Genomic DNA, 21758 nt, shown 5'->3' on the forward strand with positions numbered 1-21758 from the left:
GGGTCTCTCCTCTCGGCTTGTGTCCCACAGCCGCCCCCAGCAGCTGCACCGAGAAGCTTTTGGCTCCAAGGGCAACAGCCGGGGTAGAGCCTGTGGCCCTTAGGTTTCCTTTCCTTTCCTAATCCTTGTGACGTGATTTTGAGCTTCTCGCTGGGTTCGTCCACTAAGGGGCCCATAAACACCCCTGTGGCATGCGAATAATGAGGAGCTTGAGAGCCTCTTGCTCCCTGCAGCTGCATCCCGGAGCCCACTGGTTCGCTCAGGGGCGAGTGGGATGCGCACGGTTAGCCCAGGACGGGTCTGGCTCAGCGGGAGCTCCTCGCAAAGGGCCACGCAAGCGGCAGGCGTTGCTTCCCCAGGGTCGGCCGGGAAGGGGGCAGGAAAGGGTGTTTTCCCCCCTCCCCTTGGCCCCCGCTCCCGGCCCTAGGGAGGGGCCAGCCCCGGCGGGTGCGCCCTTTCCCCGCCGCTGCCCCCGGGCCGGGCGCAGCCCCTGGTCCCCTGGCAGCCGGGGCGGCCCCTCCGGCGTGTCCCGTTGCCGCTTGGGCCGAGCCGGGCCGGGGCGGGGGCGCGGGCGCATCCCGCCTCCGCCGCCTTCAGGGGCGCCGCGTCCCGCTGGCGGCGCCTCATGGCGCGATGCAGCTGCAGTGGGAGGGAGAGGAAACCCACCCCCCTCGCCCGGCGGCCGCCTTTGTAACCGCCCGGCCCAGCTCAGCGCGCAGCGGCTCGGGGAGCGCCGGAGCGCGGCGGCGGGAGCAGATGGAGCCGGAGGGTAAGGCTACGCCCAGCTCCCCGCGCCCCGGCCGCGATCCGGAGGGAGTTCTCGGTGGAGGCTGCGGCGGCCGCGGGGAGCTGGGCCGGGAGCGAGGCGGCGCCGTGGTCCCGGCGGGCCGCGGGGTCTCTGCGGCGCGGGCGGGAGGCTGGTTCCCGGGCCGGCCCCGCTCCAGGTGTGCGGGCCCGCCGCCGCCTCCTTTCGCTGCCCTCCCCTCGCCGGCTGGCGGGCGGGCGCGGTCCCGCCGGCTCTGCTGGCGCCAGGGCCCCGCTCCGCCCGCGCCCTCGGCGGGGAGCCTGGGGTCGGGCCGCTCCGCCACGGGGAGGCGGGGGCCCAGCGGAGCAGCTCGCACGGACTCGGAGGCGCCTTCAACTAACTTTCTTTCTTTAATTGATTTTTTCTTTTCGTTCCCTGCCCCCGCGAGCGGCTGGCGCGGTTCTGATGCAAACCCATCGCCCGGGGGGCCGGCCCGCCCTCCCCAGGCTGGACCCGCAGCGGCGCTGCCCGCGCTGGCCGCGGCCTCCCAGGCTCCAGCTGCGGGCTCACCCCGAGCTGCCCCCGCACACGCACTCCGGACCCGGCGTCCCTGTGCGCCTCACAATGGCCAGGGAATCCATGTTTGAGTAAATGCAGCACTGAGTTGTGTAAATATATTTTTAGTTCTCGTAAAACAACACAAAATCAGTTCTGTTAAACATTAATTTCATTAAGACTGCTATTAACTGTAGAGATTAAATTTATTTCCTGCCAATCCATATTTAGGCACTTATGAAATGCTGAGGTTTTTTTCCTTCTCTCCTTTTTCAATACCTTTTGGAACTGTTAGTACTCTAAACATAAACCATTTCCAGTTGCAAATGGGAAATCTCTGAACCATAATGATCTGCTATGTTTAGCTGGCTGCCTCTGTAAAACCAGGATTCTCGCGGGAAAAAAAACCAATAAAACAAAAAAACCCCAAAAAACAGAAACAAGGAAGGAACGGGGGAAAAAGCCCAAAAAACCCTGAAGAGATTTATGTTTAGAAAACTGGCCACATTCATCGTAGCTGTTTTTTAAACCTCAGTACCTATGTCACATTTTCCATTCCAAATACTAAGAGTGGTGTAACTACGTTAAAGGGATATACTCTACTTTCCATTGCATGCTTTAGGGAATTTTAACACAAAGGAAAACAGCTCTGCAACATAAAAGAATCTTGCAGTGCCTGATACACAGCGGCACCAAGGAATCGGAGAGACTATTGGCAATTGTTAATGACCAGAATTGGTTTTGTTGAGAAGCATGCAGAATGGAAAGGGGTTATGTATGGCGACCAATACATTGATAAAAGGATTCTTGCATTCTTTAGAAGAAGTTTGTCTTTCATAGAAAGCTGTTTTTCACAATGCTAGGAAGATGCTTTAGAGTTTGTACTCCATCTAGCAGAGCTGTGTTTATAATATCCCTTGGAATAATCAAGCTGGGTTGTTCCTGATTTAGCTCATTTGTGACCCAGTTCGTTATGTTGTAAGTGTTCTTACCTTAATAATGCTAAAGAAAAATTATAAAAATGACACTGAGTTTGAAGGAACTCCTTTTACAGAAATAAGTTCTTATTTTTAAAAAGTGGAAGTTTTCTGTCCTGTTTTTACCTACAAAAGTTGGGTCAACCTAGGAAAGATGATGGCGAGTTTCAGAGCTGCTGAAGTTCCCCACCTGCCCTGGATCCAGAGATATTCAGGCAATCTGACTTCTGGCACCTCCTGAACTTTGTGTACCAATCTTCAGTACATTAATTTTTAGAGGCTGGTCCTCCCACATGGGATGGAGCCTGCGGTAGTGAAATGCCCATGCTATCAGCCTCGTGCTCTGTTAGTGAAAGGGTCAGGGCTCTCATGTCAATTGCTTGTGAATTGCAATACAAGCAGTATGTAATTGCAATGTCAGTCGCTTGTAGATTGGTGCAATATGTGTCCCTCTGTATGTGTGTGTTTGTGATTTCCTTGAGTGTGGTGCATCTCGCTAAAGAGCATCAACCAGTGAGCCTTACTCCTGTTTCCAGAGTCAGGGGACTCAGTGTGGTAATATAAGGGAAATAGAGCTTGCTTGCTCTTGTGGCTCTGATCTGATGTGCCCTGCTTGCATAGTCCTGGCTGGAATCCTTCTTGAATGGAGCTGGAATTGCTGTTGTTCGGTCATATTTGCCACAGTTTCCTGCATTTAAATGTATGTCTAAAACTCTTGCTGAAAGTGGAGTCAGGACTTTCTCTTTCCAGAGGACCTTTGCCTCTTGCCGAGTGTGCAGATCTAAGGCCTGGCAGGTAACTTCTACAGAAGCAGGAAGAAAGATGGAGTTGATACTAGGTTGCCCTTTCCTTAATGAAATCCAGTGTAGCATGCGAATGCTATGGAAATACTGACCGACACAATTCTTGTGGGTGTCTCCCCAGCTCCTAACAATGGCTGAAGTGATAATGTAGGACAAGGTTGGGACTGCAGAGTGTATTTGGTCTTGGAGTGTCTCAGTGGTGCAAGAGAGAATATTACATTCAAAACAATAAAAGCAGTAGAATCATAGTGATGATGGTCCCCATGGCTTTTTGTGTGGGATGAACTTCTGTAGCATGGTCCAGAATGAGGAAGACTGCCTTAGGTCAGTGGTAGTGGAAGTGGGATATTGAAACCTTGTGACACCAGGAGTGACAGACTTGAGAAGTCAAAATCCCACGTGACGATTTTTTAGTTGTGCATTGTTTGCACTGCATTGTTTTCAAGGCGGTTTTTGTCGCATGGTTTTCCAATGGTTTTATACTCTGAATTCCCTGATCAGGTTCAATGTGTTTGGTTTTGAGGAAGCTTTGTTCTCAAAAAAGCTGTGTGAGGTGCAGTGGTGTGGGCAGGGCTGCTCTCTGAAATATGACCTCAAGTCCAACTGTTTCCTACTGCTTTTCAATGAAAAATGTACAACTAATTTCTGCAGGAAGTTTTGGGAACACCTATGTCTTCCCATGTGTCTATAAGCTTAAAAAACACTGAATTTTCCTAACTGAAGCATGTCTGTTCCTGCTGACCAAGCTTAATAATTATGGATGCATGGGGTTTTTTTTCCAAGTTGTCTGGTTAGTTTTTAGGGATCTTGATAAGATTATTGGAGATCAATAATAGTCCTGCTTTGATCAGTGCGTGTGACCAAGGGGTCTATGTGAGAATTGAAAGGGCAGGGAGTATACATGCAGCAATGATATGATTAATGCTTTAGTTAATTTCTCTGACTGTGCACTGCTTTCTACCACATAGCGCACAGAAGCTGTGAACTTCTGAAATACTTTTGAGCAAGATTTTGAGTAAGATTAATTTTCTTCTTCAAGCTGTTTTGTTGAAATTTACATTTTAATTTTTAAATTTAAATTTTTCATTTACTGAAAACTCAATTTGAAACTAAAAGAGGTGACTGGTAAAACCTAAGTAATTAATATTTCTAGCTCCCTGGATACAGCTATTGTGTTAGACATTTGAGCCATTGATTGCATTTGAGTTGAGTGAACAGTGGTGGATAAAATCAGTAATAACTACTGTAGTATCCATTTGTATTGGCAGCATCAGATTTGTGAAATTTGATGTTTCACTTGAGACAATGACTTGTGATTCTTACACAATGGTGAATATTGATACTCTTTTGAAAATATATCTCTTGTTTCAAATTCTCTGAACTAGTTGAAAGTTCCTTTTAGGTAAAAAAAATAATGTGACTTCATATATTTCAGATGTGGGAACAGAGCATATGACATAACCTGAGCTAAGATGAACTTGGGTATGAGTGAGAGGAGGAGGAAAGTAGGAGGGAGTATCGTTGAAGTCCTTTCCATGATGTGACAGCTCTTGAGCCATGCTGCATGCCCGTCACCAGCTCTCAGGGCTCTCTTTTTGTTCTCTGCCAACCCCTTTGAACACCCTGCTGAGAGCTGAGCCTGGCACCCCTGAGCACAGGACCCCAGACCTCCATGGTGAAAATCCATGTGAAATTGAAAATAGATGTCTGCAGCTCACTGTTGCATTCTCTGGAGCATTTGGGAGGCAGTCAAGTCACAGCACGGAAGTCTGGCTGGTTTGGAGGTTATGAGTGGTGAAATTTGAGATGCCTTTGTTGGTGGAACAATAGTGAGGTATACTGGAAAGTGCTTCCAGGAGAACTTTTTTCCCTCCCTCTACTCTCCCCCCTCCCATTCACAGCCAGGTCCTAAAAGCAAGGGTTATTATAACTTGATTTACATTTTACACTTTGCAGCATCTTAAAATTTAATGGGTCTTTGGGTTTTATTTCACAGTTTGTGGCTGTTCATTCTATCTGTAGTGCCTGCAGTTAGGAGTTGCTGATATTACAATACTGAGTGTTTGCTTTACCTGGGTACCCAGCGAGTGCTGTGCCAGCCTGTGCAGGAAGATGTGCTGGTATGGGCTGTCCCTGCTGGTGATGCTCGTTGGAGTGACAGCCTCATGCTCATCTCCACTCCCTTGGTGGCGTGGCTGTTACCTTTTCTGTCAGTGGTCACCATGTCCTCTGTGAGAAATACCCAGGTCTGCAGTTGTGGTCTGGCTTCTCAGGGTTAACTTGTTGAGTTTAAGTGGCATTATTTAAAGCACATTGCCTCTGTGGTTCCTAAGCACTACCTCACAAAATGCTATTCTCCCTGCCTTTTCTTCTGGTTTTACTGACTTCCATTGCTTTTTTTGTTGTTCTGTGAAAGAGTTTATTGGTATTACCTGCTTCCTTGTTTTCTGGGTTGCACTTTTCTTGCTATTTGTCTGGGATTAAGACCCTTGTGTGGGACAGAAAGCGAGTGATTCAACTGCTGTGAAAGGGCTAGGTGAAGAATTGAGGTGGAAGGCTGAGAAGTGGAGGTTGTTGACATAGCATAATCTCAATCATGGCATACAAGACTCACTGCAGGATCCTTAAGGGGCTCAGCAAAGTGAGTTCATCAACTCCTCATTTGTAATAACAGAGGGATGAAATTCCTATTGTGAAGCTAGGCCATTTGAGTAACCTTTCAGATATGGGCACAATACTTTTGTCCCTCAGTCTTTCTTTTCTCCGTCTTAGTGTAATTAATTTTGTGGTTATGGACTCTAAAAACCAACAGCTCTTCCACAGATAACCATCAGCATAAAAAAGTTGCAGGAGTGCTAAAATGGGATTTTTCTCCTTTGTTGAGGAGCTTGGCAGTGCTTGAATGATGTAATGTATGTTAATGGTGGGCCTAGTAAATCTGGCTTCACTGTCACAAGGCATCCCCAAGAGGCATTGTTGGTCCCTCTCTGTGCTTGTGTTGGGCACCAATAACCTGAGAAGGATGTTTTGTGTCTCAAAGAAATATGTCGAGTGTTACCAGCTTTGGTGTCTTAAATGCTGGTGAATTTCTAGAGAGCTCAGAGTTACTAGAGGCAACTAGTAAACTAGCAAAACTAGCAAACTGTTTCTAAATTTTAAAATTTCATAGGCCTCTAGAGTACATTTAAATGTGCTGGAAGTATTGATAGCTGTTCAGAGAGCACTCTTGAGGCTGGGTCAGAAGTCATTGGGCAGTGAATAGAGTAAGGTAGAATTAATGGTCTTCAAATCTGTTGATTTTTTTTTTCCTAGTCATAGTAAAAATGCATCTTTTGGGATGACAGAACCTTCAAGGTACTAGCAGGGACGGAGCAGACCACTGACCTTTGCTGTGAGAGGTGAGGAGCTTTGAAACTTTTTAGGTCCTCATGCATTTCAGCATGGCCATGAGCAAGTACTTTACTGTAATTGCATTTTAAAATCCTGAAATGTCCCCTTTTGCAAGATTGCTCTGGTTCTTTATTTATTCTTTATTCATCTAACTTGATGCTGCTTCGCAGAAATTCTTTTGTTTAATGAATATTCAAGGAGAGAGCATTTTTATGCTGGACTATTGAACGAATCAATTGCACATCTAATTTGCCATTTTTCTCTCTTGAAGCATTTTGAGTAATCTCCACTGAAGTATACAGAATCACTGCTAAAAGTGTAGTACCTTTACAGGTAGATTCTGGTACTCATCGAGCTGGTTAATTAATGTGAATGGCTAAAACACTAATAGAGAGTCCAAAGCTGACGCTGGTTAGATGTCAGCCTGTCATTGGAAGCCCAGCCTCTATCCTTGGGATGGAGCATTTGGGTACAGTGTGTGCAAACAGCATACACACCTCTACATGGCATCACGGCAACCTGGATGGAGATTTTTGGAGGATAGCAGTCTTCATGTTAAAGAATCTAATTTCTAAAAGTCTGAGGAACCCAATAGTCCCAGTATTTTTTGAAAGACAGGGTGACATCTAAATATCACTTGGATGTCGGAGGTTTCTCCTCTTTATTTTATACTTCTGAAAAACAGGCAGGTGTCTGACTATAATGAAGGAATTTATCACTGGGCTCTAGTTTTCTTAAACTCTTGGCCTCTTTTTATTCTTTCTTTTTGGGCTTGCAGGCTCTGAGCAGAAATTCTCTCTTGGTAATTTAACCCTGAGCAAATATTTACATTCATGAGATTCTTGCTACTTCAGTAATCATTTTGAACCGTGAGGTTGGGACAGGGTGAAAGTTAATGTACCAAACACTGGGGCAAGGAACTGTGAAAGGAAGACCAAAGAAGCCTCCAGCCATGGGTTTACCATGTTTGATATGAATCACCTGCTAAGTGTAATTTGATTATCACTTCCAGAACGAGATCTACAGAAATACCGTGTTTTCTGCCACTGGCCCTATGTGTCTGATGGGGGCTTGTGATTTGAATTTTAAAAAGCTGAATAAAACTGTTTGTGTAAAAACTGAATGGAATGAAGAAGTAGAATAGAAGGCTGAGATAAAAAAAGAAGGAAAAAGTTAGTACCATGCAAAAAAACCTCATAGGGGTGTAGGAAGAGATTTTGAAGAAAGAGGGTTTTAAAGTCAAAATTAGTAAGTAATCTGAATTTTGTGGAAAAGGAAACCTGTACGAAACACTCTGGAAGATTAACCTGTGGGCAGGTGAATTCCCTTACTGCAGAAGTGAGGGGAAAGTTCTCCATGGTAACACCAGCAGAGAGCTGAATAAATGCAGTAAAGGAAGGAGTGATCTCTCTGCAGACCAGTGAATGAAAATACCACCAGATCTCAGCTTCCTGTGGGTTTGGTTTTTTTCCCTGGATTTTGCAGTTTCAATCCAGCATCGTGCCCTGTGCTGGCTGCAGTGTTTCTGGGAAAGACGGGGGATGAGAGTGTACTCAGTTCCCACACCTTTTGGGGGAGAAATATGCAAGGTTTCTCATGGAGGTTCTTGGTGGAGGATGGAGCTTCCTCATACAAGCCCACCTTGGCCACACCTTTTGAGATGTGTTTGGAGCTGCAGAGATTTGGTGGTGGTGTGGCCCTTGGGTCACGCTGCAGCTCCATGCTGCTGCTGGTGAGCTGCCAGGAGAGCAGGATTGTGTGCACCTGCATGGGATAGCTGAACACAGAATCCAGTGCAAGCTGGGCATTGTATTCCCTCTTAAATTGGATGGAAAAGGGGATTGTGCCCCCATAGGTAAAATTGTACTGTTGGGTGACATGGTTGTACTGGAGCTGTGCTGAACCTACAAAAACTGACAGTGATTAAGGCCTATCCCCCAGGCTGTAGTAGTGTACATCTTGAAACTCTTAGAGGTTTGTATTAAAATAACATATATGGTTTTTCTATTTAATTTTTTCCCCTTTTTTCCTTGTTTGTTGAATATCTGCAAAGCCCTTCACTGGGGGTAGATGAATTTTGCCCAGAGGAAACTTCAGCCATTCCAATTTCCTGTTGGACCCAGGTGTGCCACCTCTGTGAATCGCTCTCACTGGCTGTGGGAGTCATCCATTCAGAGAGAAGTTTCCCACGGAAAAACAAAGGGTGCTGCCTGCTGTATTCTCCTGGATCTGTTTTACTAATTGCTATTGAAATTCTTACAGCCTGTTTCTTGGCTGTAGAAATTCCAGGGCCAAATATCAGCACTGTGGGGAGAAGTCCCCTTCTAATTGTGGCATGGTTGAGAAATGCATGTCTTAAAATTTTTTTCCTCTTATGCAAATACATGCCTTGCTTTGCCATTTCTAATTTACTGTTGGAAGTGCAAGTGTTCCCAGCTAGGGGAGAGTAAGATTTCCTCAAAACAGTAAAATAAAAGTAGTAATTTAAGAAAGTCCTGTCTCATCCATGCTGTGTGGTGTTGTTGGAACTGGGTCTTTGATTGGAGTTATGGCTGCTTGATCTTGATGGCTGTGCAGTCAAAAAAGTTGCTTCACTTGGAATGCAGAACAGATGCTTTTCTTATTCACTTGAAAGGATAGTCTGGTTTTTTTATTGGTATTTTCCAGACCATGCAAGTCCCAAAAGTTATTTTTAAAACTGCTAATCCTCTTAGGACAAAGAAACTGCCGCAGCAAATGTTGAGTATAGGAGAGCTGCTGAGTTACTTGTCCATTTACTTTGGGGCTCTGGCCACAGACCGAAAACCTTTGTAGCAAATGGTTATGGAATAACTGGCAGCAAGAGGTGGTTTTATTATTTCTTTTCTTCCCCCAACTCTCAATTGTTTAAAAATTCCGTTTTGTCTTAAAGATAGAGGGTTCATTGACTCACAGAATTCACGGCCTCCACAGAAATTGACATTTTCTTATGGCTGGTAAAGAATTTCTAGTCGTTCAGAAGCTGTATACAGAGTTGTGCCAAGTTGCTTTACTTGCATGTTTGAAGTGTTAAAATGTTGTATCATGACAATATATTAGGAGAGTGGGGTGGATGTTCCAACCCACTCCTCTGTACAAAGTGTTGAGTTTTGTGTTTGAGCTGATTCATTCAGAGCTGTAAGGAACCCGCAGGTGAGTTGCCTCCAGCTGCACAGTGTGCACGGTTTTATTGCTCCCTTTTCTCTACTCCGTCTTTGTTGGATTTTCATAGAGAATTGAGCAGGATCTTGCTGAATGATTTTTGATGACAGCAGAGCCTCCATAGGGTGGTGGCTTCCTCTCTCTCCCATGGAGGGTCAGAAACCCAGGAGTCATAGGCGGTGCCTGTAATCTGGGAGAGCCTTGGTGAAATGCTCTTAAAAATCTTAAACTGTGAGAACACGGCTTTTAAATGTGGCTGTTTGATTCCCCTACATCTGCTTTTGCACCTACATTGCTTGGGTCTGCCAACCACAAAGGTCTTGGCTGCTAAGACTATATTCCAAATTTGCCAAACACATTAGATTTTCCTGTCTCCTGGTTCCTGATCTGTTCCATTAGCTTTACAGGATGAACATCAAACTCCTGTTGAGTCCTGGTCATCTGTTTGTCCCACTTCATAGTGCCTGAGGAATCCTTGAGTACTACTGATGTGGCTTAGCATCAACCTAACACTTTTTTTTTTCCTCATTTCCAACTATTCTTGGTCTCTTCCCTCTGACATATTCAGTTCTGAGTGACACAGTTCTATGGAAGCTCCAGGATATTCCTGATGACATCTGTTCTAAAATGTTTCTGCTGTTGCATCTGCTTGGCGGACTAATAAAAATTAATAAACCCCAAGTTACTGCAGTTGGAGCTGAATTTAGCCTTGATCTTCAGATCCTTCTGGAGACCAAATTGCAAAAATGCACATTTTTGTGCATTACTTTCTGTCCTCTAAAACTTTTAGTTTCATATCCAAAACTTATTGAGGTTTAGATAGATTGTGTTTGTGGAGTTATGATAACTCTGTGCTGCTGTTTCCCTCATTTTTTAATTTTATTTCATTTAATTCCCACCTCCCACTGAATTTATGTTCCTCTATCTTGTGATGGAAGAAGTGATTTTGCATATTAAATGAGAGTTTTGAGCATGTAATCTCTTGGTGTAGCTTGAAGAATTCTGGGTGTGGTAATATGATACATAACAAAATCCATTGTAATTGTCATTCCTAAGTACCATGCATCCCACAGGGAATCCCTTCAGGCACCTACTGAGGAGGTGCTTGACACTAAAAGCTGATTTTTTATTTCACCAGATAGTGAGGAAAATAAGATGAGACTTAATCTTATATCCATTTGATTGGTAAATCAATATATTGATCTGTCTTTTGAAATGCATTAAACATGTTTAAATAACATATGTCTTAGTTTCTAAAAATACTGCAGAATCATCATTTGCAGTAAAGGCCTTAAAATACTTTTTTATGAAATAAAATTGTTTTTTCTTTTTAAAATGTTAGTAAGAATTTTCAAGGGATCACATTTATAGAAGGGGGAATAGTTAGAATATGATTCTCTAACTTCCATTTTGGCTTTGTTTGTTTTTTTAAGACTTGAAAATCAGATGGTGGTTTAAGGATTTTTTAAGTTGATGCTGGGGATTGCAGTGGTGTGCCCTTGCTGAGAAGGCTTGTGGCAGACCTTCAAATCCAAATCCTTACTTTTCAGTCTGGTGTAGTGAAGATTCCGTTAATTTATTTCACTAAGAAGCAGAGTAGGCTTTTCAGCAACTTTGGTGTTAAAAGACACAACCCAAAGAAATTTTACAGCTTTCCCCCTGATGATTCTGCTGCCAGATAGATTTATTGGAGGGCAGTCACACTTCCAGGGATTAACACAGCCTGGAGCAAGATAAATCCTTCTCTAAACAGAGTAGGCAGAGCTTTGCCTGGGTATTGCTTCTTCGATGTCTTCCAATGTCAGTGGGTAACCAGTGCAGGACTAGAGCTGATAAGCCAGATTGCATGCCCAGATTGCATCCCCAGAGAAGGGGAATCTGTTGGAAAAAATGCTTATCCAAAAGGGAGCCTGAACTGGAAATATGGTGGTAATGTTCAACTTACGGATGGATTTATAATCAGAGTTCTGCTTAAAATGATGCATCTTAATTTTATGTATTTTTAGATCATGTTGCAGCTTGGTAATAGACTTGTGTAAATGTGTCTACTGAATAAATGCGTAATTAGTGTCCAGAATAGAGGAAATATAACTAACAAGATTTTTCTTCATAAGGACCGCATTTATCAAATAGGTTTGTCTTTTCTATGTTAGCAACCTGGTCTAGTGGAAAGTGTCCCTGCCCATAGCCAGGGGATTGGAATGTGGTGGTTTTTAAGGCCCCTTCCAATGCAAACCATATGTAATTCTGTAATATGAATATGCAGAAACTGAATGTAGATTGTTATAGGTTCTTGTTTTGGCTTTGACTTGTACTGGGTTTGGTTTTCAGTGATGAAAATGTATTGCTGCATCTTTAGCTGACTCTTCAGCTGACTCTGAATTTGTCCCCATGCCCTGCACCCAGCTGGTCTATTCAAGATGTGGTGTAGAGTCTTCATTTCCACTTGCTGATATTGATTAAACTGTAGTGCCCAAATTTTTTTCCTCTTCCTTTTGGAATACATTAAATGCATTTTTTAAGAGCTCGATGTCACAGTTGCAAGATTTGAACAAGTTTGTTCAAAAACTGGAAGTCTGTATTTTTTCTACATTGTTATTTTTAGGTTTATTTAATGACAGTCATGATAGAGGCTGATTTATGCAGGATTTGAAGTGTAGCTCAGCTGTGGATTTCTACAGCAGTTTATAGAAAGCGTAGAAATGTTTGTGGAGGCTAGATAGTGACAGTGTTTGGTTCTGTTGTTTGGCTGAAATAGGTAGCATACTCATTAAAGATATTGACATCTCTGGTCTCTTGGAGTTAACCTAGATAGTCAGTGTTGCTGCTCTCTGTCAATCCTACACATTATATCTGTTCTGATTTTCTGGTTTTGTTAATTGCTGATATTCAATCTAATGTGTTTTTTGACTAGGGTTTTGTCTTGTGGGGTTGGGATTTTTTTTTTTAACTAATTGCTTTTTGAGGGAAATCAGAAGTATAGCTTCCTTCTTTCTATTTTTTTTTTCAGTGCTAGCAATTGTCTCCTGAATGTTAGATCTGAGCTGACAGATCCACACTCCATCATGCAGACCTGCTTCTGAATACATTCCCAGCACACTAACTATTCCAGAAAGCTAATGCAAACACCTCCAGTTTCTTCTTCCTGCAGCTTCTGTCATACTGACCATGTAGAAAAAGCTATTTGTGTCTAGATTTCATTTGTTTCCCTGTGCTAGCCTCCAAATTTGGAGCACTCATTAAGCTCTCTTCTGCTAAAACAACTTGCAGGTAGTCAGCTCCTTCCTTTTTGGGGCTGTCCCTGTTAACTCACCTGGAGTCTAGCCAGCATGGCTAAGGGTCTTCTACCTGGGAAGATAAAGAAATCTTTGTTACAAGTACTGTTTTGGGGGTGATTTTCTTGTTTTTGTTGGGTGATTTGTGTTTTTTTTTTGTGGGAGGAGGATGTGGTTGGTTTTGTTTGATATTTTTTTTGTTTGGGGTTTTTCTTTTGTTTGTTTTGTTTCGTTTGGTTATTTTGTTTGTTTGGGTTTTTTTAGTGTGTTTGGTTTTTAAGAAGACCTTCAAAAATAACATTATGTGTTTTATACATGCTGGAATAGCTTCATCCCAGTGAAGGAAGCAGCAGATCCTTGGCAGTATAGCTCAGTATGGTAAAGCTCAGGTTTAGTTTCCATTATATGTTTTTTGATCCCTGGATGGATTTTCCACTAGAAAAGAAGCATTATCTTCTGAGTTCAAGTAGGCTAGCCCACTATTAAAAGTTGGCTTGCAGTGTTTGTAAATGTGGGCACATCATAGTTTTATATCATGTAACCAGGATTGTGGTTACGTGTTTTCTGCTCTTTGTTGACGTGCTCGGTTTCACAGTGTCATGATTTGGGAATGTACTCCCCAGCTAAGTGTTCCCACCTAGACTCTCCGAGCCATGCTCCACTTGCTCTCTCTCCCTTGTGGCAGCTGGATAGGAGAATTGGAGGAGCAGCAGATAAAGATCATGAGTTGAGAGAAGACCAATTTACTGAAAACAGCGATGAGGTTAGAAAATTAACAGTAAAGGCAGCAATAGTAATACAGAATGAACAGGAAAGAGGCCAACAATTCATGTGCTCATCACCATGCAGGACGCTTGACAATACCTGACCACACCATGCTGTGCCACCTGGAAGGGACTCCTTCCCCCATCCTGGAAAATGATGTGAAGTAGTACAGCATAACCTCTGGGCTCTACAGTAAAAATTAACTCTGTCTTGGCTTGAGCCCAGGACAAGTGTTCTTTTTGGGATGATGCTTCAGAAACAAGTACTGACACTTGAGGTTTTAGTACTGTAGTCAGCTTGCAATACTAAGCAGACCCAGTACAGCAGAGGAAAAATGTGTGTCCTGTTAGGGAAAAAAAAATTCTTCTGAGTTCATGGGGGGTTCAGTGTATTCCCTTGCAGATTCAGCTTTGTAAGAAAACAGATATTTATTTTCTCCAGATTTAGGTCCCAAGTATGCTCAGAGATCTGAACCAAATGTAGAGTTCCCTACAAGTCGTGTTATGAGTGTTCTCCACATTCAAATGTTGGATAATCTCCTTAGATTATCTTTAAAAGAGTTTGAGGATACAGATTGTAAAATAATCTTAGTTTAGGATCTGGGGTGCTTAGCAATTGAGGATTGTCTTCAACATGTCAATATCATTAGGTAAAAGCCCAGGCTATTCTAAATAGTTCTTCTATTATCTTTTCCACTCTGTATTTACAGGCTTGATAGAAATTTTATTGTTTATGTGGCATGAAAGACTTTGGTCCATAAGAGCAGGAAATGACAGGAAAAAAAAAAAATCTTTACTGCCTGTTACACCACTCTGTTCCAATGGGAAAATAAAAGTAGGAACAAAATTTTGTCTCTCCCCCCCCCTTCATTTTCCTCTTTGTCAGAGGGGGTGTGTTTGTTACAGTAGAAATTGTTTGAGAAGTTATTTTTGTGCTTCAGCTTGTGAACTGCATGGGTCCATCTGGAAACACTAGATTTCTTTCAGTTCGGGGGATTAGGAAAAAATTGCAGCAGTCACAGAAAGGTATCTGTCATTTTTTGAAGTAAACAAAGGATATTTAGTGATCAGTGCCTAAGATAGTTATGTGAAGGCAAGGGAAAAATGTGATGCTGAAAAGTGGGAGAATTTGAGTTCTGCCAAAGAAAAGAGCTTTGTAATGGTCTTATTCATTGGTGAGTAATCTAAACTGTTGTCTCTGCAGAGTTCACGGGGCCCTGCAGTCACAGTGGTAACAGAGGTTGTCTTATAATGGCTGATCCGGTCTGAGAGAAGAAAATAATTTTCTGCATTTCAGAGGTGTTCACCAGTCAGTGCTCTGCTGGTGTTACAGGAAACTCCTAATTGCTAATATTGTCAGGAATGGTCCTCTGCCCCCCTCCCCCGTTACAAACTTGAGTTACTACTGTACTGGCAGCCAGCAGTCTTGGCACCAGCGCCAAAGGCAAAACTAGAAAGATGTGTGTTTAATGAATCTGTAAGATGTATGTCAGGAAAAGATTCCTTGAGCTAGAAGCTGGTGTCATGGTGGCTTTACATCTTTTTGTATTGGATAAAGTGGCATTTGATGGAGTCATCAGAAGACCACAGATCTCCTTCACTGGAAAAAGTGGATGTTGTAGGAAACTCAAGATACGGCCCTGCTAATTCTTGTAAATCTCTTGGCTTCTTTCCATGCATCTAAACAGAGGGTTTGCAATCCCTAATTAGGCATGAAGACTTCTCGCTGAAGTGGCTTTACTTGGCACTGTGGTAAGACATTCTGATGCCTTGAGAGGTAACACAGCTTAATTTTGGCACGGTGCTGCCCTGCAGCTTGTGGAGGAGGGCTCCTCTTATTATGTATAGAGAGTGTTTTATTCTGCTAGGACTAATAGCAAGATCATATTTACATAGGAGCACCAGGACTAAATGCATGGTATATTGCAGTAAACTGATTAAAAAACAAAACAAAACAAACAAAAAAAACCCTAACAATTTTATTAACCTCTTTAGCTACCTAGAGTATTTTTAGATTTCACCCAAAACAACTAGGCATGGAACTAGGAGATTACTGAGAGGTAAGGTGCTGCTCTAGTGTTCTAGCTTTCTCTGCAGTTAGGCAGACCATGTTTTGCACTTGGTTGCTTGAGGGTTTCTAATCAGGAGAATCAGAAGCTTGTCCTGTTTCAAGTACTGACTTACACTGTATAATTGAAAAACTCACTTTTAGGTATTAGTATACAGTGCTTACAATTTGACTTAATCAGCTACTTCTGAATTGAGCTTTGAGGTAATGCTTTTTGGTCTTTGTGGGCTCAGTTGGACCTCTGACAGCAGTTGAGAAAGTCAAGAAGAGGATTGGCTGTGTTTCCTCTGACCTCCTGAAGCTTTTTGTCTCTTCCATAATTCATCTTGGTCAGTTGAGGACTTTATTTGGAGTCTGTAAAAAACAGGATTAGGTTATTTGAGCTGTCTGGAAAACCCTGTTAGACTTGGATCAGCTTTAAGGCTACCCAAAAGATTGGGCTGGATATCTAGGCTAGTGTGTTGCTAATAAGACACCTCTTGGCATGAAGAACTAGTGGTATTTTGGATAACCTTTAAGATTTCAGCTTGATGCAGAGTGCACAGACACACGCTCTCCCTTGCAGCTGGATGGATTCTCTCCATCTGTAGCATTGGCATTTATTAGTGGCAACTGTGACTTGGGATGCAGAGACTAACAGTCTCTACAAACCTTTTCTTAGTGAATGCTTCCTGTTAGAAATTCCTGATAAGAAGTCTGGTCTCACTTGCTCTCACAAGACTGGACTTGGTGGTTGCCTTCTCTCTTGTGTCAGTTTTGGGGAAAGACTGGATTTGGCTTGTAAGGGAGGAGTATAAAAAATTCTTGGAGTGTTTCTGATTGAGGTGTGGGAAGCAGTTATAGCGGACATTGTTCCGTTTGGGATGTATTCTTAGTTTTTGGTATTTAGTGGTAGATTTTGCTTAGGTAAGATGTTTACTTAAAAATATCAAAGAAAGAAGAATAGCTTGTATTTGCTATGTCTACATCAGCCTGTGGAACTGGATCTGTGGAAGGAAGATGGTGCTGAGGTTCACCATCTGCCCTGGGTGTGAGCGTGAAGGGCTTTGAGATCAGCTCACGGTAGGCCCTGAAAGACCACGTGCCTGTCAGCTGCTGTTGTGTGCTTGCACACTCACTGAATGCCTGTCCTCTTGAGAGAGAGCAGGTCATATGCTCCCAGGCTGTGCTTGGCTACAAACCAAAGCACAGTGGTATGAAGTGAGGTGGGAGATAGCTTCAAAGGACCCCTCTGGCTAGCACTAAAATGGGGATCATTTGATGATCATTGATGGGGATCAATGGTGACATATCACTTGTCATCCCCTGGAAAACCCACACGGTGGAGTTTGACAGCCACCTTTGTGGGGCCATGACTCAAGGCTCAAATTGAGCCTTGGCCACTCTTTTTGATCCCACATAGGAAAGAAGCATCAGAGAGCAGATTAATTCTGTGTCTGTAAGGTGTTCTTTGCTCATCAAATTGACTTTGGATAATGATGAAATTGATGTTTGCAAATGTCTGACTGCATAACACAGAACAAGCCAGTCTAACGCAGAACTCAGCCACTAGACCCAAAAACTAAAGTAGGAGAACCTCAATCCATTGCACTCCTTCTGGTTTGATGGCAGTGACAGCAAAAGATACCCAGAGCCTGGAGATGGACCACAGGTCAGCAGGAGAGCACCTGAAGGACAGTGCAAAGCAATTCCAAGCCAGTAGATTGGCATCACTAGGACCCAGCTTAAATTCCCCTATGCACATGAGTACAGCATGGGAAATGAACAAGAGGAATTAAAAGCATACAGTCCCATGATTGTACCATCTAGGGCTGGAGCTATGCTGAGAGAGCTGGAGGCGTTCAACCTGGAGAGGAGAAGGCTCTTGGGAGACCTTAGAGTCCCTTGCAGTGCCTAAAGAGTCTCTAAGAGATTTAGAGTGGGACTTTGGAAAAGGGCCTGGAGTGACAGTGACGGTAAATGGCTTCCCACTGCAGAAGGCAGAGTTAGATTAGATTTTAGGAAGAAATTCTTGGCTGTGAGAGTGGTGAGGCCCTGGCACTGGTTGTTCAGAGCAGCTGTGGCTGCCCCTGGGTCCCTGGCAGTGCCCAAGGCCAGGCTGGACAGGGCTGGGAGCACCTGGGACAGTGGGAGGTGTCCCTGCCCATGGCAGGAACATCTTGTTGAAATGAAACAATCTTTAAATTGCCATTGAGCCCAAATCATTTTAGGACCTTGACAAATAAAGCCATGCTGTGAAGGCTGGGCTGCCTTCTCTGACAATTGGCTTTTGCTGTGATTTCAAACAATTAAAACTTGCTTTAGTGCCATCAGTAGCCATGACCTTCCACAATAAGCAATGAAATTGTTTGAAAGGTCAGGAAGATGTTGCTGTTTTTTCTGCCTCCTAAGTTGATCAACACTTGTCTTCTTCCTATAAACTGGAGTGTTTCCTGGAGGTGTATACCCCATTGTTAGCTTATCAAGATTGCTAAATATGTTTTACAATCAATGTCTTTAAAGTAATATGTTCATTTGGAGGGGGGATTACTTTTAAAACTGAAGCATTAAAACTGATAGAAAATAATTTTGTGGTGATCCTGGCAATTGCTCCTTTTTGTTTGTTTATTTAGGTTTCATTTTTTTAAAAAAAATTATTTTTATTTGTCTCCAGGAGCTTCATTAGTAGGAATTTCTTGTAATCTGTCTTTTTCTTCTTGGCTCAGTCTCTTACTTCTCTTTAGTGGAAAAAAAAGGGGATGTCTGGTTTTAAAAATCAGTATATCAGAGCTAATTAACATTGGTTGAGAGAGAAGCACAGGATATACGTTTCAAAGGCACAGAAAGAAATACAAAGCTTGATTTCTAGTTAAAAATTTACTTTTATTTAAAGGTTTGCAGCATCTCTGTTTGCCTTGATTAAGGCATCTGATTTTTAATTCCTTTGAATTTTTTTTTCTTGATGAGGGAAAACAGCCTGACATTTTACCCAAGGTGACAGATTTCCTTTAAAGCTCCAGTTCTAGATTCAGGTAGTTACTTATGGATCTCAGATTAGATTAAAACAACTAAATAAATATTTGACTGAGATTTTTCAATGTTTTTGTTGGAGGCATACAGCTTTTTAGACAGTAAGTCATAAAAAAATTGCATTTCCCAAATTTCAGAGAGCTAAGTCCACCAAATCCCTGGATGTGTTATAAAAATTGTATGGCTGATTTCACAATACCTGCGCCTGGCAGAGGTTTGTACTTCTGTTCTTTTCATTCCTGAGGCCACAGGAATGAAATATTGTCCCTGTTTAGTTAATTTATTTTTTCCTCCCTAGCAAAATCTTTTGTGTGAGGTTCTTTGGTGCAGTTCTGAGTCAGTCCACCAGATGACACTTGATGCTTAAGGATGAAAACATGAATGGTCCTGCATGAAAAATTCTGCATTCCTATGTTGATTTAGAAAAAATTTCAGATCATCTTATTTCCAAAACGTTTTCTTTTGATACTTGTGAAGTTTGAGGGGTATGTACAAATGATGCTCCCCGTCCCTGGGAGTGTTCAAGGCCAGGCTGGACAGTGCATGGAGCAAGCTGGGCTAGTGGAAGGTGTCCCTGCCCATGGCAGGGTATGGGATGAGATGAACCTTGAGGGCCCTTCCATGATTCTGTACTCTTGTTTAATGAGAGGTTACTGGTGGGAGTAAAGACTCTCAGAAGGGTGTTTTCTTACCCTGTTAAACTTATCAGAATGTGAGTAGTTTTAATATCCATTAGTGTGGTGGAGCCCCGGTGCCTTTGCAGGTTTTACCACAATATTGGCAGCAATTACAGATCCTCCAGGCTGGGGTTTTACAGGCCATGGTATGTGTTTGTTGTGTTCTTTGCTGCCCTCCCTCCTCCCTTACCATCTGTTCCCCAAATCTTTTCTTTTTCACTTTAACTCTTTTTTCACAACTTTTCTTAGCATTCATGATCAACTCTTTTGTTCCCTTCCCTTCAGTTTTGTCTCAAAACCCCATAAAAGAATTAGATCAAAACCATAAAGCAGTAAGTGAGACAAACGGAGCTTTTAAACTGTGTTCAAAAGAGATTTGAAATTGAACAAGGGGAGGTTTATGCATCCCTAATTAGAGGCAAAGCTAAGTAAGCATGACAGATTTATTGATGATAAACCTCAGTCCTGTTTAAACATCTGTTGAAGCCCAACTTAATAAGTAATAGCAGATTATTGCTGCCTCAGATGCAGTTCCTGGGTGTCTGTGGGACTCTGGAGGAGCTGCGCTGTGATGTGTTTGCAGTCCCAGCAGTCCTGGGGCTCTGTCCGCTGTGCAAGGTTTACTACAAGTGTCCAGAAAATTGTCTTAAAATCAACTTGTTTCACTTCAAAAAAAAAAAAAAAAAAATCCAGAATATTCTCAAGGTGTATTACTGAAGGGGGCAAAAGATGCATAAAATTTATTTTCTTTTGGATTGAAGAGGATCTGAAGAGCTCTTAAAGGCAGGCAGAAGACTCTAATGTTCCAAGGGCAACAAAATATTTACCTTAATATGAATGTGAAATTACTTGTGTGGAAAATCATGTTTTACAGGTTGGGGAAGAGTGGAGTGGGACACCAGTCACAGAGTGGTTCAGTGCAGCTCTGTTTTAGTGCTGCTGGCATTAACTGAGGGCATGGGTGGTTTGTTTGACTGCATTTGCACACATTTTCTCAAAGTGGGAAACTTGGGAATTTATTGGAAGCGGTGTTCTGCCTTTTCTATCTTCACTTTTGCCTTGCTTTTCTTCCTGTAGTCCAACAGGTCCAAGTTTCATAACCAGTACAGTAGTTCTCCACCTTTTTCATACAGAGATCCTAATTTTTCATATTCATTTAACTTGGGAGGATGTTTCCTTGAGAAAATGTGAGTTTTTTTAAGCCAAGAGTGCATTGCCAAATGTTTGTCTAAAGGATGTCACTAGTATGGAGGGAACAAATGATAGCCATCCTAAGTCCAAACCTCTTGGCAGCAAGCTACAACAAAGAGCTTTTTGGACTGTCTTGTGCCAAACATTTAAACCTGTGTGAGAGGCTGTGCTTAAAAGAACAACATTCAAACCAGAAGCCCTGCATGCCATAAAATAGGCAACTCAGTGCAAGACAAATGCATTGTGACCTTGTTCCTCAAGCCAGGGTGCAGTTTCATGGCTATTTGAAAAATCAAAGGACTAAAGTAAATGTTCCTTCTGCAGGTACTGAGCTAGTTCTGGGTCCAGAGCATCTCAGACCAGGCTCTGGTCACAGAGCAGTGCTCTCCAAATTGCCATGCTCAGCGCCAAAAATGGCAGCTGGCAAAATTCAAAATTGAGTCTTTTGATTTGTAGTTCTTTGTCTAGGTGCCTTCACCAAAAGCTTATAAAAATCTCAGCTAGGAAGTGTTTGAATGTCTGTAATTGATATATTGTTTCATATGAATGGAAATGTTACTTCATGAAGTGCTTTGGGATTTTTGGGGGGTTTTGAAAAACACCTTTTGTATATTAAGATTATTATTAAGCCGGATTTATTCTGATTGAACACATTTAAAAATCCAAGATGAGGGCTCTAAAAGCTACAGGCTTGAGTTGATTTGAATTTTGCAGATCTTTGTACAGGCACTGATTTTGGATCAATGCAATACTGAAACTAGTAGAATTTTTTTCTTCCTTTTTAATTTTTTTTTTTAAATTTGTATCTATAAAGCTTAAACTTTTCCTTTGGTGTGGAGTGAGATGCATGGATTTGCCATGTCAAGCAAGTGTGCTGCTGCTGTTTGCTGGCAATGAAACAAGAGCATTTTACCTCTTAGGCCTGGTAGAGAAATGACCAATTGAGTCAATTGTAACCATTTACTTTACAGCAAAGGATAAATTGAAAGGCAAAATTGAACAAAAAGACTTTTTCTTTGTTTTTCATGAAAGCATGCATATATACAACTAATTACAAAAGCTGCAGAATAAAGCTTTGAGTGTTAAAGCTTTTTTCATAAACCAGAAGTAGAGCAATAGTCCAT

General features: G+C 42.5%; 1 protein-coding gene across 1 annotated transcript in view; it reads left to right on the forward strand.

The window, feature by feature from the left end:
* The first annotated feature begins 274 nt into the window (after window positions 1-274).
* The window catches only part of FGD3 (FYVE, RhoGEF and PH domain containing 3), a 94530-nt gene continuing 73046 nt past the window's right edge, over window positions 275-21758 (forward strand). The window contains 2 exon segments of the mRNA XM_058812733.1: window positions 275-386; window positions 389-769. Coding sequence (XP_058668716.1) covers window positions 275-386; window positions 389-769 — 493 coding nt within the window.

Source organism: Ammospiza caudacuta, chromosome 12, assembly GCF_027887145.1.
Source record: "Ammospiza caudacuta isolate bAmmCau1 chromosome 12, bAmmCau1.pri, whole genome shotgun sequence".
NCBI classification, from domain to species: Eukaryota; Metazoa; Chordata; class Aves; order Passeriformes; family Passerellidae; genus Ammospiza; species Ammospiza caudacuta.